Raw genomic sequence first — 15,226 nt, 5'->3', positions numbered from 1 at the left:
TTTACCGTATTTTATTAGCATAAGCGAAGTTTATTTGTATCCCCCAAATTTGTAAATAAGCCGCCATAAACGAATCAGTTATTTACATCTGATTTCTTTTACCAGCCATCTTTCCCTTGTTGAGTCAGACATAGGGATTTGAACCTATCCTTAGCCATAAACCGGCAAAGTCCAGCTTAGCAAAACAACTTTCTAATTCAATGCAAAGAAGTTTCATTGTATCCTCTCCAGGAAAGACGATCCTGTTTGGCGAACATGCTGTTGTTTACGGTGCTGTAAGTTGATTTAATACGAATAGCTATGATATACGATACTGAGCAAGGAACTTGGGGATTTTTGTCATTTTTTATGTGAATGAATTTAATTAGTAACGATTAAAATGTATTTTTATTCATTCTATTGCAGTTTGCCGAATTTGGGACATTATCAGCATTATTTGCGAAGAGCTTAAGCAAAACATTTGTCGGTCTCTCTTTAGACTACCTTTTTTGTGTGCGATCGGCTTCGAATTGGCTCCTCAAGCTTGAAAAACAATATCTTCATGTTTACAAAAGTTCTTGGTCTCAGCTAGCTATATTAACTTGGGCATTGGAGATTTACTAACAGTTCTTTTAGACAGCACTTGCGGCTTCAATTTCCTTGCGTACGTATTGTAGAATAGAGCCAAATGAGAAACCCGAAATTACTGTAAAGATGCAAGATATCGAGACTAATCACTCTTTTCCGCTTGAATCTTTACCTTGGGACATTGTTCCCCCAAAAGATGTACTTCACCCTCCAAATACTCTCAATAACGAAATCGTAACAGCATTAGAAAAGCTGTTGATCAACGAAAAAAACAATGTTCTTAATTATTTATCCATGCTTTGCATTATATACCTGTATTTGCAGATTGGATCTCCTAATCAGGGTTGTATTATAACAATCAACTCAGAAGTACCCTTGGGTGCTGGTTTGGGAAGCAGTGCGACCGTCTCAGTTGGTGTCGCAACTTGTCTGCTTTTATTTTTCGGTTTTATTCAACCACCCAAAGAAGGTGAAGATTATAGTCGACATGAAAGCCTTACTCTTATAGAAAACTGGTCCTTTATTGGCGAATGCTGCATTCAAGGAAGTCCTAGTGGAATTGATAATGCGGCCGCTACCCATGGGGGTTTAATAGCTTTTCGAAAGTCCACTGCAAAAACAACTGTCATGAAGCAGTTTTTAACGCTTGAGAACCCTCTCTCTGTTTTGATCACTGATACAAAGCAGCCTAAAAGCACTAAAGAATTGATTCAAAAAGTTTGTCGGCTTCGAGAGGGCTCTCCTCTTATAGTTGATTCTATTTTTCAAACCATTGATGGAATATCACGTTCCGCGATTCAAGCCCTCGAAAGCGAGACAGACGTACGTAGGCTACGAGAAATCCTTGGTCAACTTATTTTCATTAACCAGAAAATGCTTGAAGCCTTAAATGTTTCACATATTACAATTGACCGAGTTATTGATGCTACAAAAGCCATAGGCCCGACGAAATTAACGGGCGCTGGAGGTGGTGGATGTACCATTACCCTAAGGAACAATGACTGTTCAAACGAAATGTTCGAAAATGCTATTACCAAATTAAATAGCTTTAAGAACTCAGTTTATGACAGTCTGCTAGGCGGCCCGGGTGTGGCTGTCGTGTGCAATTCAGCCCCAGATTTCGACGCGTTTGTCAGTCTCCTGGAAAATAAAAATTACAATTTACTTAATAATTTGAAACAAACTTATTTTTAAAGTTTATATTGTACCTTTTATTTGTGACTACTTTCGTCCCTATATAACCATTTGAAACCACTGGTTCTCCTTCCAGCCGAATATACTTTACTTTCATACCCTCTTTGTTATATACCCTTCTATAGTCTTTCTTTTGAAGGCGAAACCCCTTTCCATTCTTTTACTTTAAAAAAAAAATCAAATTGACGCGTTTGTTGTCCTACTTTCTTTAATTTTGCTTTTGTAACAAGATGCGCGTGTTTTTAACTCACCTTCTTTTTCTGGCTCTGTTGGGTATTTCTTTGGCCCTTCCTTATGCACCTTTAAATCATCGCCATCATAGACGCGATGGAATCGATGTTACCACTACTTTCGAAACAGTTGTCAAGAAGGTTTATGTTACTGTAAACGCTAATGGCAGCTATCCCGTTACATCTTCTCAAACTTCTCCTTCTTCCGCTACCATCTCTAAGGACGTCGCTACCACTCCTGTCTTGAAGTCTAATACCACCGGACCTGCATTGTGGAATAACGATACCATTCCTGCCACTTCTACGTCTGCTGCCCCTAATGGTGCTATGGACAAAATTCACTCTACTCCTGTTAGTTCTTTTTCTGCAACCTCCAAGGCTGCTCCTGTTTCTTCTTCTGCTGCTTCCTCTTCTTCCGAGGTTAACAGTGCTACCCCTTCTTCTGCTACCTCTGAAGCTGTTCCCTCTTCTTCAACGGCTGCTTCCTCTTCTGCCGAAGCTAAAAGTGCTACCTCTTCTTCTGTAGCCTCTAGAGCCACTCCTGCAGTCAGCAGCTCTGCTGCTCCTGCTCCTTCATCTAGCAGCCTCACTCCTGTTATTTCCCGCGGTGCTCCCCTTCCTTCTAACAGCATCAATGTCCCTGCTGGTAATGCAGCACTTACCAATGCCATCAGCTCTAGCTCCTCTTCTTCTAGCTCTAAATCTGCTTCAGCCACACCTTCCGGTCAAAAGTCTTCTAAGCGTGGATTAGCATGGATTGGTAGTACTTCTCCCTCGGTTGCTGATAAATTCAAGGGTTTCGCCAACTGGTATTATAACTGGGGTTCTGAACCTTCCAACTTGGATTCTTCTTTCGAGTTTATCCAAAGCCAACATTCTGCTGATGGTATCCAAAGTGCATCTTCTACCTATAAGAATGGTGCTACCGTGTTCGGCTTTAACGAACCCGATCTTTCGAACATGGACGCTGGCCAGGCCGCTGCTTTATACAAGCAATATTTGACTCCCCTTCGTCGAAATGGTAACATTAAGTCTCTCGGCTCTCCTGCTATTAGCAATGTTGGTGTAGACTGGCTTAGTAAGTTTATGGGCTCTTGCTCTGATTGCAACATTGATTTCATCGTTGCTCACTGGTACGGTACCGGTGCCGACCAACTCAAGGGTTTGGTGAATGCTTTGTCCTCTACCTATAACATGCCCATTTGGATCACTGAGTTTGCTTGTACGAACTGGGATGTTTCTAAGTTACCTAGCTTGTCTGATGTCTACCGTGTCTTCGAGGAGAGTATTGAGTTTTTGGAAAACAACGATGCTGTCGAGCGTTATGCTTGGTTTGCTCCTGCCGCCAATCTCGGAGCTTCTGTAGGTGAGAACAACGCTTTAGTCACCGCTGCCGGTGAACTTAGTGGTCTTGGTTCCAAATACATCAGCATTTAAGCTGCAAGCAACTATCATTTCTTTATATTTAAGTACTAAAGGTTTATTTACTTTACATTTATCTTTGATTTTTAAGCCTTGCATGCGCTCCTTTATATTTTTAAATGCTTTTTGACTTTCTTTGCTATATTTTTTCGTTCGCAATCTTTCAAACGCTTTTCTGACTTTCGTTATTGATTTTTTGATATCTTTTTCTTTCGTTTCTTTCCTTTCCTTCGTTTGCTTTCTTTACTTTCTTTAAACTTCAACAACGACGAGAAAATATATTTATGATTCCGAAATTATACGTTTTAACTTTGTCTATGTCTTTTTTATACGAAATAAACAAAAAAAATGTGTAAAACACGAAGCGTGATTGAACTGAAGTACGTCCATTTCTATTCCTTCTTTTATTTATACCAACTATTGGAGGTGTTGTCTATTCGATTCATGGTTTGTGATTCTATCGGATTTTGTTCTACACAAAGTTAGTTACTATTAAACCCTAAATAAAGCTGAGTTAAATCAAATTGAACAGTTGCAATATCTCACAAGTTAAAAATTTGCTTATTAATTTACCAAGTAATGAATTATTTCTTATTTCCTAAGACTGCGACGCGATGTACTGCAGGGAAGTGTTTAAAAAAAGTAGCTGCTTACTTTTATTGAAAGTGAGCTTGTCAAATGGGTCAAGCAAAACCTACTACATTGAACTATTCAGTGTGTTATTTACGGAAAATAAGCGTTTTATAATTGATGGTGTACAGAACGGCATGGACAAGTCAATGATGCGTCAATTAATTTTGCTAAAAATAAAAACAAAAATCCCAAGTAACCAATACCAAAATCAAACTCTTAACCCAAGTGTAATACTACCGCGTTTCCCTTACTCAGGCGCTTCTATACCTTGTTCAGAAAACTTCTGAAGCCAGCATACTTCTTCAGCGATGCCCTTATTTGCTAAATCACAAGATTCAGAGCATGTGTAAATAGCAAGAACACCCCAGTCAAGCGCATTTTCCGAAGAGTGATCGATATTCAATTCAGTTAGTAAAGTAGAAAGGATTTGTGTTTCTAGAATCCGCTTTGCGCCGCAAGAACAGTTGGGAACATTGGTAGGGATTCCATCCTTATTACACCATAGAGGCTCGGATGAATCAGAATGATAATAGCGTAGTATTTGATCTGGGGCTCTGGAAATACGCTTCTGAAATTTGAGAAAGGAGGTATCACCAGTAGGTTTTGTATAAGGCTCGTTTGTTGGATTTTCGGTTTCCACTGTGAGATTCTCAAGAACTTTTGGTTCGATTTCCGATGCTTCGTTAGATGGTTCAGAATCCACCTCTATTTCACGTGGATCACAAAGCTTTGATTTCGCATTGTCATCTAATGTAAGATCAAGATTTTCAAATTCAGATTCTGAAGCCTGACCTCTGAATACACGAATCCTATGTAAATTATTGGTTAGTAGCTGTCATGAATAATGATGTGAACCGTTCAAATGGCTAGTAATAGCAAATGCTTCAGTTTTGTCTGATTGTAATCATCATCACTTGATTCAATCAGAGACCATACTGTAGAATAAATTATCTTTACACTCATTTCAAATTCTTTTCGTATGTAGCAGTAAGTACTTACCCGTTCGTCCATCCTTCCTCTAGAGCTTTATCCTCATTGCTTGCGAAGACATAAATGATCCGGTGAAATGAACCATCATTGTTCTTCGGAGCGTACATTTGTAACAAAAGGTCCATATTAGAACCACATTTTTCCTTTAAAGAAGTTACATCTTTCGACCGGAGTAGTAAAGGAGGTCCCCCAATGCGACTACATTCCACGTCAAGCAAATCACTTTGGTTGAGACTACCTTCTGCCAAAAAACCTAGATCTATGTCTTCCATTTTTTTAAATTTAGTTCACAAAGTACATCAATTATGCGAGCAATGAAAGACGCTCGCTTGGTGTTTGGTTAGGTGTAAGGACTATTACGGACTGTTTAGAAGAAATTTGATGAAACGACCAGAAAAAAAAATGGTGGATTCTGAATACACGCTTTTGCGTAGAAAAAGATGAAAAAACAAAAATTCGATAGATCTTATTAAATTTTTGTTCGCTACACAATAACATTAGCGTTTACAAAAGAGACTCCTGGAAAACCGTAATTTCAGAAGACATTTAATATCACAAAACTAACAAAAAAAAAAAAAAAAAAAAAAAAAAAAAATGCTCCGAAATTCGCGAAGGACTCTTAGCGTATTTGATAACTAGAAGTTCCATCCATGCCTTCCAGCATTTCCAAAATTTGACAGTCAAATATACCATTCCAAGATAAAACTCGATCGTGATGCCAGGAACAATTTTCAGATAGGTCAAAAAACTTTACAGTCTCATCACTACCTGCTACGACAATATTGTTACCAGGAACCTGCTTCTTTCGTGCATCATCATATGTGCAAGTCAATACAGAATGCACACATCGAGTATCGGAGACGGACGGTAAAACAGATACGAGACATTTCAATTGAGGCCAACTATAAATAGCAAACCGGTGCTGAACAGTATCGATAGAATAGCCGAAAGTTACAGAAAACTCTTTATAACTTGGAGACCAATGAATCGAAGTAATCTGCGCACCACAGTACAGCTCAGATATTTTCTTCCCACTGTTGCAGTTATAAAAACGAATATGTTTATCGTGTGAGCCGGCTCCCGTAGCCAGTAAAGATTTTTGCCAGGGGCAGAAAGATATCGCCTTGACTGCAGCATCGTGCTGCCAAGTAAAAACGGGTTTTTCCCAGTTAGAAGAATCAAAAAGGCACACTTTATTATCATTTCCTCCCGTAGCAAATTGTGAGCCATCGTAATTCCAAGCTATACCGCAAACCTGCTCTTCATGAGCAGTGGAAATAGTTCCCGCTTTGGTAGCCTTAACCTTGGAATCCAACCAGAATATGTCGTAGATTACGATTTCACCATCACCCTTTCCAATGAGAATACGCTTCATATCTGCGGAAGGTTTCCATGCCATGCAACCGACGTCGCCAGGATGGTAAATGGTGATTCTGGGCCGAATCTCCCCTCTTCCCCAAAATTGGATGGTACCATCAATTCTTCCGACGGCAAGGATAGTACCGTCGTATGAATAGGCAAGACTACTGACATCGTACATGCTGGTTTCCAAAACACCAACAGGTCCTGATCCTTCAGTCCATAAATATACATTCTCGGCAAGTCCAATAGCAAGTTCTCCTAGTGGAGACCACGCAAGTAATGTTGTATAAAAGTCGTCTCGCAACTCGGGAGCGTCGAGAATCCGGAACGGAAGGATTTGACTTGAAGAATGTTTTTTCCGACGAGCGTTGGTCTGTGGCTCCAAGGTAACTGGAACAAGGTTGGAACGAGAAGATGTCTCTGGAGAGAATTGAAATACGTGACTTGCCTTGTCAATTTCCAAGACATGTTCTAGCAAACGATCATAGTTGTAACATGGATCCTTTTCCAAACCATTGTTAGAGTCTTCCCTATTTTTGTGTTTTTTTTGTAGGTAAGGAGTTTCTAATGGATTCTGCCTATACAATAAAAGAGCATCATGACTCGAAGACAAAGGAAGAAACCTATCCAAGTTTGTCCTCGACGTTGAACCATTCCTTCTTCCACCAGGACGACGATTTGGTAACCGATTATTCCTCGAAAGATGGTTTGGAGAGTTTAATAACGGCCCTGGAGGTGAGGAAGCTGCAGATACAATTGATCGCTCCGGAGCTGCATTTCCATAAAGTGTTGATAGAGAATGCATTCCTAAAAAGCGATGTTTTAAAACTAATTGAAACTGCAGCAATTGTTTTATATCCTCACAAATGCCTCGCTTGCGGACGGTACGATCATTTCGAGAAGTTTGGTATACTACTGACTAATGTAAACAAATCAACAATGTCGGCCAACCATAATAAAAAGCAACACAAGGAAAGTAGATGCCGGTTAATAAGATCCTTTTTTACAGTTAATTCATATGATTTCTTATTTTGAATTCTGCTCTTTAGCTTAAGAATTTTCTGTGAGGTATGGAGACCCAAGAAAAGGCGAAAAGCAATTCAAACCCCAAACTAGTGATGATTAGCACACTTATTTTCATTCCTTCGAAGCCAAATTCCATGTTAAATGGCATCTGAAGTGGTTATTAATTCAGAAAATAAAGAAGTCTCAATCCATAGCTGAATCCTCAACTGAAAGGTCTCGTTTTTGGATTTTATTACGGTTGTAAATGTGGATACAATCAAATAATGTATATAAAAGAAACATATATAATATTTTTTCTGTATGAACAGTAAGTTACGAAGAAAGCGCTTAGGAATCTCATTGAGTGGTGATTTTGAATGTCTGTTAAGCAGTTACAAGACCGACTCTAGAATAGGTTTCACTACGAATAGACATCATTTAAATTGTGTTCATTCAAAAAATGGTTGTAAAAAGTGCTCAAATTGAGGTAGCCATTCAACAATAATTTTACACACACTGAGGGTTTCTTCATGTTGTACCATTCAGCATTGCAAAAATTATAGAAACACTTTCATCATAGTTTGTTTGAGATTTACTGAAGTATATATCTATAAATGAGACTAAGTGATCAAACAAATAGAAATAGATAGTTATATTAATAACAAATTGGACCATACCAACCTTGATATACCAAATTTAGAAGCAAATCAACCAAATCGCATTTCAGCTTTCTCTGGTACATTTACTGTTTGACATTAATAGAATAGAACCATAAGACTAGAAGAATAAAATGAGAGGGGAGTAAGGAATGAAAACAAAGGTGACGAATTAAGAAACGAGGTTTACATACGGATTTTTTCCACGTAAGTTTTTACCAAAAAAATAAAAAAAGAAAGGGATTGGAATCATCCCCAGCGCAATAAAACCCACTAGAGTACCACCCCAGTGAACGCCCAACTTCTTAAACATAATACGAGCAAACAATGGAAAAGTACCACCGCAGATTGATCTTGTAAATGTGTTTGCCGCAATCGCCGATGCAGCAAACTTTGTGAATGTATCCACAAGGTAATTTAAACAACCTTGAAATATAATTAAAAAGCCAATACCTATCATTGCTATGCCAATAAACGGAGCAATCCAGTGAATATTGGTATCAGATGTCCAAGCAAAGACAAAAATCCCTGCTGGCATGAGCCAGCCGAGAATCATCATTAAGGGTAGTCTTTGTTCGGGGAGAGGATCACCCTTATTTGTCAAAAGCAGCTTTGCATATTTTCTGTTCCAGAGCATATTACAAATTCCGCCGATTATTACGCCTAAAAAGATTGCAATCATGGGGAGAGTACTGACTGTTCCCTGCCAATTCCTTGACAAGTAGAACGTGTACGGAATAGTAGTTAACACTATGTAAAGTATACCATACACGTAACTAGCGAACAGAGCTATGAAGAAAACAATTGGGGTTGCTAACATAGCAAAAGGACGCAAAAGATGGAATGTTATAAATTCTTTTGCATCAAGCTTATATTTATCGTGGGCAGCATGCAAACCCCAGTTTTTCGTTGAAAGTCGTAAATTTCGAGCTCTCTTAGCTAAGATCACTGGGCCGTAAGTTTCATCAACCACTATTAAATCAACAAGCAAAATGAAAGACTGAACAATCACCATAAACCACAATGGCCATCTCCATGCTGTGTCAGATCCTCTCGTAAGCAAGCTACTAATGATAGGACCAAAATCAGCACCAGTGAAAACAAAAAAAGAATAAAAAACCAAAGCAGTGGCTCGTTGTGCTGGATTCCAAAGATCGGCCAAGACGCCGCCTGTAGAAACGATAGGTGCACCAGCAAATAAACCAGAAAAAAATCGAGTGCACATAATGGCTGCAACGTTATCGGCACTCGCCGTTCCTGCGGTAAGTAACATGGATATGAAGAAGGGTAAAAAGACTCCAATTTTTCTTCCGTTCATTTCTGAAAAAGGTGCAAACACCATTGGACCAAAAGCAATTCCTAGAACATATAAAGATGTAGTTAAAATGGCAGTCTCTTGACCAATGGGTATGCATTTGTCAATTGCTCAGTGGTAGGCGACATCGTTGTACTATTAAACTGGGCCGCAAGCGTTGTCATCCCGTACAATGCAGTATGTACGAGCTTTTTCGAAACTGGCCAGTTCATCGCTCGCGCAGGATCATCCTTCTCAAAGTCAATCAAAAAGATTTCATCTGGATATGTATAGTTATTCTGAAGTGTCTCTGTTTTCCTATTTATCGTACTATTACCTTCTCCATCGAAAGTATTAGGATCCTCAGGACATGACTTTGTTTCAGACATGTTCTAATTTCACGACAAGCTGATAATGATAGCTTTTCTTCTTTTTTTATGTTTTAATATTAATCACCGTCTATAATTAATTGCTACTCTTATCCATCCCAATTTTTCCTTAGACAATATTATTGTTGATCTCGGCGGTAGTAAACAGAAGAATACTTCTATTAAGCTAAATTTAATTAAGGTGTTAAATTGAGCGACACTTTAAAGTTGTTATCAACGCAGTCATTGATGCATCTCAATGTGTGACTGCTTTTTTAGTGTACAGGAAACTGGGCAAAGAGTGAGAAAACCTGCCGGGAACCTCAACGCAAAATGAAGTTGAACATTTCTTATCCAGCAAATGGTACTCAAAAGCTGATTGAAATTGACGATGATCGTCGTCTCCGCGTCTTCATGGACAAGAGAATGGGCCAAGAAGTTCCCGCAGACTCTGTAGGCCCTGAATTCGCAGGCTATGTTTTCAAGATCACCGGTGGTAATGACAAGCAAGGTTTCCCCATGTTCCAAGGTGTCTTGCTTCCTCACCGTGTTCGTCTTTTGCTTCGTGCCGGTCACCCTTGCTACCGCCCTCGTCGTGATGGTGAGCGCAAGCGTAAGTCCGTCCGTGGTTGCATCGTCAACCAAGATATGGCTGTCCTCGCCGTCGCCATTGTCAAGCAAGGTGAGCAAGACATTCCTGGCTTAACTGATGTTACCGTCCCCAAGCGTCTTGGACCTAAGCGTGCTTCTAAGATCCGCCGCTTCTTCAACTTGACCAAGGAAGACGATGTTCGCCAATTCGTTATTCGTCGTGAGGTTCAGCCCAAGAAGGAGGGCAAGAAGCCTTACACCAAGGCTCCCAAGATCCAACGCCTTGTTACTCCCAGAACTCTTCAACACAAGCGTCATCGCTTTGCTCTCAAGCGCAGACAAGCTGAAAACAACCGTGAGGCTGCTGCTGAGTTTGCTCAGTTGATGGCTAAGCGTGTTGCTGAACAAAAGCAAAAGAAGGATGTTGTTAAAGCTCGCCGTGCCTCTTCTTTAAAAAAGTAAGGCCGACATATCCATAAAGTAACTAGGTCATCTATATAATAATGTTTTCATTTGGATTTTGATTGGGACCTGGAGGTGTTTTGTACTGTTTGTCAATTATACTTTTTTAAAAAAAAAAAGAAAAAGGTGAAACCGTAGAACGATAGACATCTTTATGTTGAAGCAGTCAGTATTAAAGACAGTTTTCATTGAAACCTTCCAAACGTAAGCCAACGGTGATGACTGATGTTAAAAGAAATTGAAGTGAAAAATGTTGCGTATTACTTTTTAGGTATGCTTAAACTACACATAAACATTCATGAGTTTCGCTACTAAGCGGCCCTCCTTGAAATTGCCGCTAGTCTTTGAAATTACTGAATTTGGGTCAACTCAGTGTTGCTTTTCTTTACTAAAAGTAATATGTGAAAAACAAGGATAATATCTACATTGTACATGTAGGTTTAAAGGGACTTTTAAAAGCCAAGATACTAAAATAAAAGACAAATAATGCCAATTCCTAAAATTTGCCTGATGGAGTCATAGTTTTTTTCAGACAACTAAAATGTTTTACCAAACGAGTTCATTGAGAAACATGTATGAACAATAACGATCTTATTTAGATTATCACCGTTGTACATCAAACTGCTAATCTCGCTTTCAATAATCGCAACTTTTCACTCGACATAAACAAAAAAATTTCATGTTACTAGAGTGTCAAAGGTAACAGGTGCAAACACACACGGGGATTATATTGCTATCTCGCAGAAAGGCAATCGTGATGTTTTTTATTGATTTATATATATTACCTGATGCCTAAATCCGCCGTAAAACTAAATCAGGATCAATTGGTTCATGCTTCAATTTACACTCTGAATAAGTGACATTCGCATCAATACTAAGATTGTCATTCGAGGTCTCTTATACGCTAATTCGGACGATAAGCAGCTTGGAATTGCATATTTTATTTTTGATTTCTAAGTCCTTGGTTTCGCGTCCACTTGCGAAACGGTTTGCTTCATTGACATGGTGTTCGCTTCATCTAAAAGGACCATTTCCTTGCATGGACTCATCAAGAGCATTCATAAAAACCGTTTATATTCTTTAAACAAGAGAAACGTTCACCTGACTTATTCCAATAGGACTTCTCAAAAGAATTTTGTACCGCCGTTGGATACATTTAGTCGTCGTCATATCGGTCCTTCCAAAGATGAACAAGAGTATCAGCTTTCTACGCTTGGTTACAAAGATTTCGAGTCATTTTTGAATGACGTTATTCCACAAAATGTTCGCGCTAAAGAGAATAACAAAAAGCATTTTCCTTCATTCGATTTTGATACTCATAAGCCTCATACAGCCCCTAATTATTCAGAAAGTGAATTTGGCGAACTGGCGGAAAATGTAGCGAACAAGAATAAGTTGGTGAAAACCCTTATTGGTATGGGCTATTACAATGTCAAGATTCCTCCTGTCATCATTAGGAATGTCTTTGAAAACCCGGAATGGTACACTCAATATACCCCATACCAAGCAGAAATTTCTCAAGGACGTCTGGAGTCTATGATGAATTATCAAACAATGATTACCGACTTAACTGGCCTGAGCATCAGTAATGCTAGTCTTCTAGATGAAGCCACTGCGGCAAGTGAAGCCATGGTTATGATTATGGCCAATGATCGTAAAAAACGTAAAACTTTTTTGGTTGATTCTAACATCTACCCTAACACATTATCTGTTCTCCGTACAAGAGCACGCGGTTTTAATATCGATGTAAAGGTAGTCGATATCTCCTCGGAAATTATTACTGCAAATGAGAAAGATAGTTTTGGTATTCTCGTGCAATATCCTGCTGCTGATGGTTCTATATTTGATTATTCTGAACTCGCATCAGCTGCTCACGCTTCAAATATGCATGTGGTCGCTGCCACTGATTTGCTTGCACTTACTCTTATGAAGACACCCGGTGAATGGGGTGCTGATGTTGCAGTCGGCTCCACTCAGCGTTTTGGCTTACCAATGGGGTTTGGCGGTCCTCATGCTGGATTTTTTGCTTGTAATGATGAATTTAAGAGAAAATTACCTGGTCGTCTCGTGGGCCTCAGTAAAGATCGCCTCGGAAACCCCGCTTATAGATTGGCGTTGCAAACTAGAGAACAACATATTCGTCGTGAAAAGGCCACTAGCAACATTTGTACTGCTCAAGCTCTTTTGGCTAATATGTCCGCATTTTATGCAATTTATCACGGACCTGAGGGCTTGAAGCATATCGCTAGTCGGATTTACTCTCTTACAAATATTTTAAAGCGAGCTTTGGAAAGTGCCGGTTACGATATTTCAAATAAGAATCATTTTTTCGACACCTTGACTATCAATGTTCAGTGCGCTGACTCCATATTACAAAGAGCGTTAGCCTATGGCTACAATTTACGCAAAGTCAGCGATGGTGTTGTTTCCTTGTCTATGGACGAGAGTATAACCAACGAAGACTTGAGCCATTTGTTTAGCATATTCGAAATTCCTTCAACTCCAGAGACTTTCATAGAAAACCTAAGCGATGGTAAGTCTATAAGCTCTGTTGAACAGTTGCCTGTGTCTGCTTTCCCTAAAGAGTTACGACGTCAAACTCCATATTTACAGCACGTCGTGTTCAATAGATATCACTCTGAGACAGAATTGATGCGCTATATTCGTTACCTTCAGTCTAAAGATCTTTCTTTAGCTCATGCTATGATTCCTCTTGGTTCCTGCACAATGAAGTTGAACGCAGTATCAGAGATGAATCCCGTGTCAAATCCGAAATTTGCCAATATTCACCCTTATGCTCCCGAAGACCAAGTACATGGCTATAAATATTTAATCAATGATTTGGGATTGATGCTGAAAAATCTTACTGGATTCGATGCTGCTAGTTTTCAACCTAATTCTGGAGCTTCTGGTGAGTATGCAGGACTAAGTGTTATCCGTGCCTACCAGAAATCTATAGGTGAGGGACATAGAAACATCTGTCTAATTCCTGTTTCTGCACATGGAACCAACCCAGCTTCTGCCGCTATGGCTGGATTGAAAGTTGTTCCTGTGAAATGTTTAAACAACGGTAACTTAGATTTTGAGGACTTAAAAGCTAAGGCTGAGAAGCATTCTAACCATTTGGCTGCTTTTATGGTTACTTACCCTAGCACATTTGGTATTTTCGAACACGGAGTAAAGGAGACCTTAAATGTTATTCATCAAAACGGAGGCCAAGTTTACTTTGATGGTGCTAATATGAATGCAATGGTTGGACTATGTAAAGCTGGAGATTTAGGCGCTGATGTATGCCATTTCAATCTTCATAAGACCTTTTGCATACCACATGGCGGTGGAGGTCCTGGTGTCGGTCCTATTTGCGTTAAAAGTCATTTAGCTGACTTCTTGCCTTCTAACCCAGTTATTCATTGCGGTGGTCAAAAGTCTATTGGTTCGGTTAGTTCTTCTCCTTATGGTTCTGCTAGCATATTGCCTGTTTCTTGGGCTTATATGAGAATGATGGGCCTTGATGGGCTACGTGATGCTTCAAAGGCAGCTTTATTAAATGCAAATTATATGGCTGCGCGTCTGGCTCCTTATTATAAGCTTGTATATACCAACGACAAAGGCCGCTGCGCTCATGAATTCATTTTAGATGCTCGTGAGTTCAAAGTTAGTGCCGGAATCGAGGCTACTGACATTGCTAAACGGTTACAAGATTACAGTTTCCATGCACCGACATTGTCATGGCCTATAACTAATACTCTAATGGTGGAGCCCACAGAGTCTGAAAGCATGTATGAAATGGATCGTTTCTGTGACGCCTTAATATCTATTCGCCAAGAAATCCGTGAAATTGAGGAGGGTAAACAGCCTAAAGGTAATAATTTACTAACTAATGCACCACATCCTCAAAGAGACTTGGTTAGGGAAGAATGGGATCGGCCTTATTCGCGTGAACGTGCAGTGTATCCTGTACCTATACTTAGTGAACGAAAATTTTGGCCAACGGTGGCTCGTTTAGACGATGCTTACGGTGACAAAAACTTGTTTTGTACGTGTGCTCCTATGCAGTAAGTCATAACCGAATGACTCTTCTTTTCCGCTTCAATCCCCCGTCCCTTCATTCCTCAATTATCTACCTTTATAGAAGCAATGGTGCGATGGTTCATAAAAGACTTTGCATTACGCTATTAGGAATATCGGTCCTCTTGTTTAAAAAGTTTCATGTTCAACTAGGAACAATTTATTTAATGAAGAAAAAAGGAACTGATTTTCAACAATCAGAATGCGATAATAATACTCTCATATAATTAATAGAAAGAATAATATTAGTGATACCAACACATTTAATGTTGCTTTAGTTAGAGCTGGCATTTGGAAGCAAAGACTGAAGGCTGGACTAGGAATAAATTGACATATAAACGTTACAGTGTTAATAATGAAAAATGGTTATGAAAATAATGGGTC

The 15,226-nt window shown here is 39.3% G+C and overlaps 7 protein-coding genes across 7 annotated transcripts; 4 read left to right on the top strand and 3 right to left on the bottom strand.

Annotated features, from left to right (window-relative positions):
* Window positions 1–31: 31 nt before the first annotated feature.
* SOCG_00495 (mevalonate kinase Erg12) lies at window positions 32–1,871 on the top strand. The gene is made up of 2 exons (XM_013162915.1): window positions 32–275; window positions 616–1,871. The coding sequence occupies exons 1-2, from the start codon at window positions 201–203 to the stop codon at window positions 1,759–1,761; spliced, it is 1,221 nt and encodes a 406-aa protein (XP_013018369.1). The 5' UTR covers window positions 32–200; the 3' UTR covers window positions 1,762–1,871.
* SOCG_00494 (cell wall protein Asl1) lies at window positions 1,805–3,983 on the top strand. Its single transcript, XM_013162914.1, has one exon. The coding sequence runs from the start codon at window positions 1,992–1,994 to the stop codon at window positions 3,426–3,428; it is 1,437 nt and encodes a 478-aa protein (XP_013018368.1). The 5' UTR covers window positions 1,805–1,991; the 3' UTR covers window positions 3,429–3,983.
* Window positions 3,984–4,129: 146 nt separating this feature from the next.
* Window positions 4,130–5,409, bottom strand: SOCG_00493 (programmed cell death protein). The gene is made up of 2 exons (XM_013162913.1): window positions 5,046–5,409; window positions 4,130–4,855 (listed from the first exon to the last, which is right to left on the bottom strand). The coding sequence occupies exons 1-2, from the start codon at window positions 5,306–5,308 to the stop codon at window positions 4,294–4,296; spliced, it is 825 nt and encodes a 274-aa protein (XP_013018367.1). The 5' UTR covers window positions 5,309–5,409; the 3' UTR covers window positions 4,130–4,293.
* Window positions 5,410–5,655: 246 nt separating this feature from the next.
* Window positions 5,656–7,203, bottom strand: SOCG_00492 (Cdc20/Fizzy family WD repeat protein; the record flags this gene model as incomplete). Its single annotated transcript, XM_013162912.1, has 1 exon — window positions 5,656–7,203. The coding sequence occupies one exon, from the start codon at window positions 7,201–7,203 to the stop codon at window positions 5,656–5,658; it is 1,548 nt and encodes a 515-aa protein (XP_013018366.1).
* Window positions 7,204–8,231: 1,028 nt separating this feature from the next.
* SOCG_00491 (spermidine family transporter) lies at window positions 8,232–9,742 on the bottom strand (the record flags this gene model as incomplete). Its single annotated transcript, XM_013162911.1, has 2 exons — window positions 8,232–9,418; window positions 9,511–9,742. The coding sequence occupies 2 exons, from the start codon at window positions 9,740–9,742 to the stop codon at window positions 8,232–8,234; spliced, it is 1,419 nt and encodes a 472-aa protein (XP_013018365.1).
* A 290-nt stretch (window positions 9,743–10,032) lies between these two features.
* Window positions 10,033–11,549, top strand: SOCG_00490 (40S ribosomal protein S6). Its single transcript, XM_013162910.1, has one exon. It carries the CDS (start codon window positions 10,055–10,057, stop codon window positions 10,772–10,774), a length of 720 nt encoding a protein of 239 aa, XP_013018364.1. The 5' UTR covers window positions 10,033–10,054; the 3' UTR covers window positions 10,775–11,549.
* SOCG_00489 (glycine cleavage complex subunit P) lies at window positions 11,485–15,218 on the top strand. The gene has a single exon (XM_013162909.1). The coding sequence runs from the start codon at window positions 11,777–11,779 to the stop codon at window positions 14,831–14,833; it is 3,057 nt and encodes a 1,018-aa protein (XP_013018363.1). The 5' UTR covers window positions 11,485–11,776; the 3' UTR covers window positions 14,834–15,218.
* The last annotated feature ends 8 nt before the right edge of the window (window positions 15,219–15,226 follow it).

Source organism: Schizosaccharomyces octosporus, assembly GCF_000150505.1.
Source record: "Schizosaccharomyces octosporus yFS286 unplaced genomic scaffold supercont6.2, whole genome shotgun sequence".
Taxonomy (NCBI): Eukaryota; Fungi; Ascomycota; class Schizosaccharomycetes; order Schizosaccharomycetales; family Schizosaccharomycetaceae; genus Schizosaccharomyces; species Schizosaccharomyces octosporus.
This window is presented reverse-complemented; position numbering and strand designations above follow the sequence as displayed.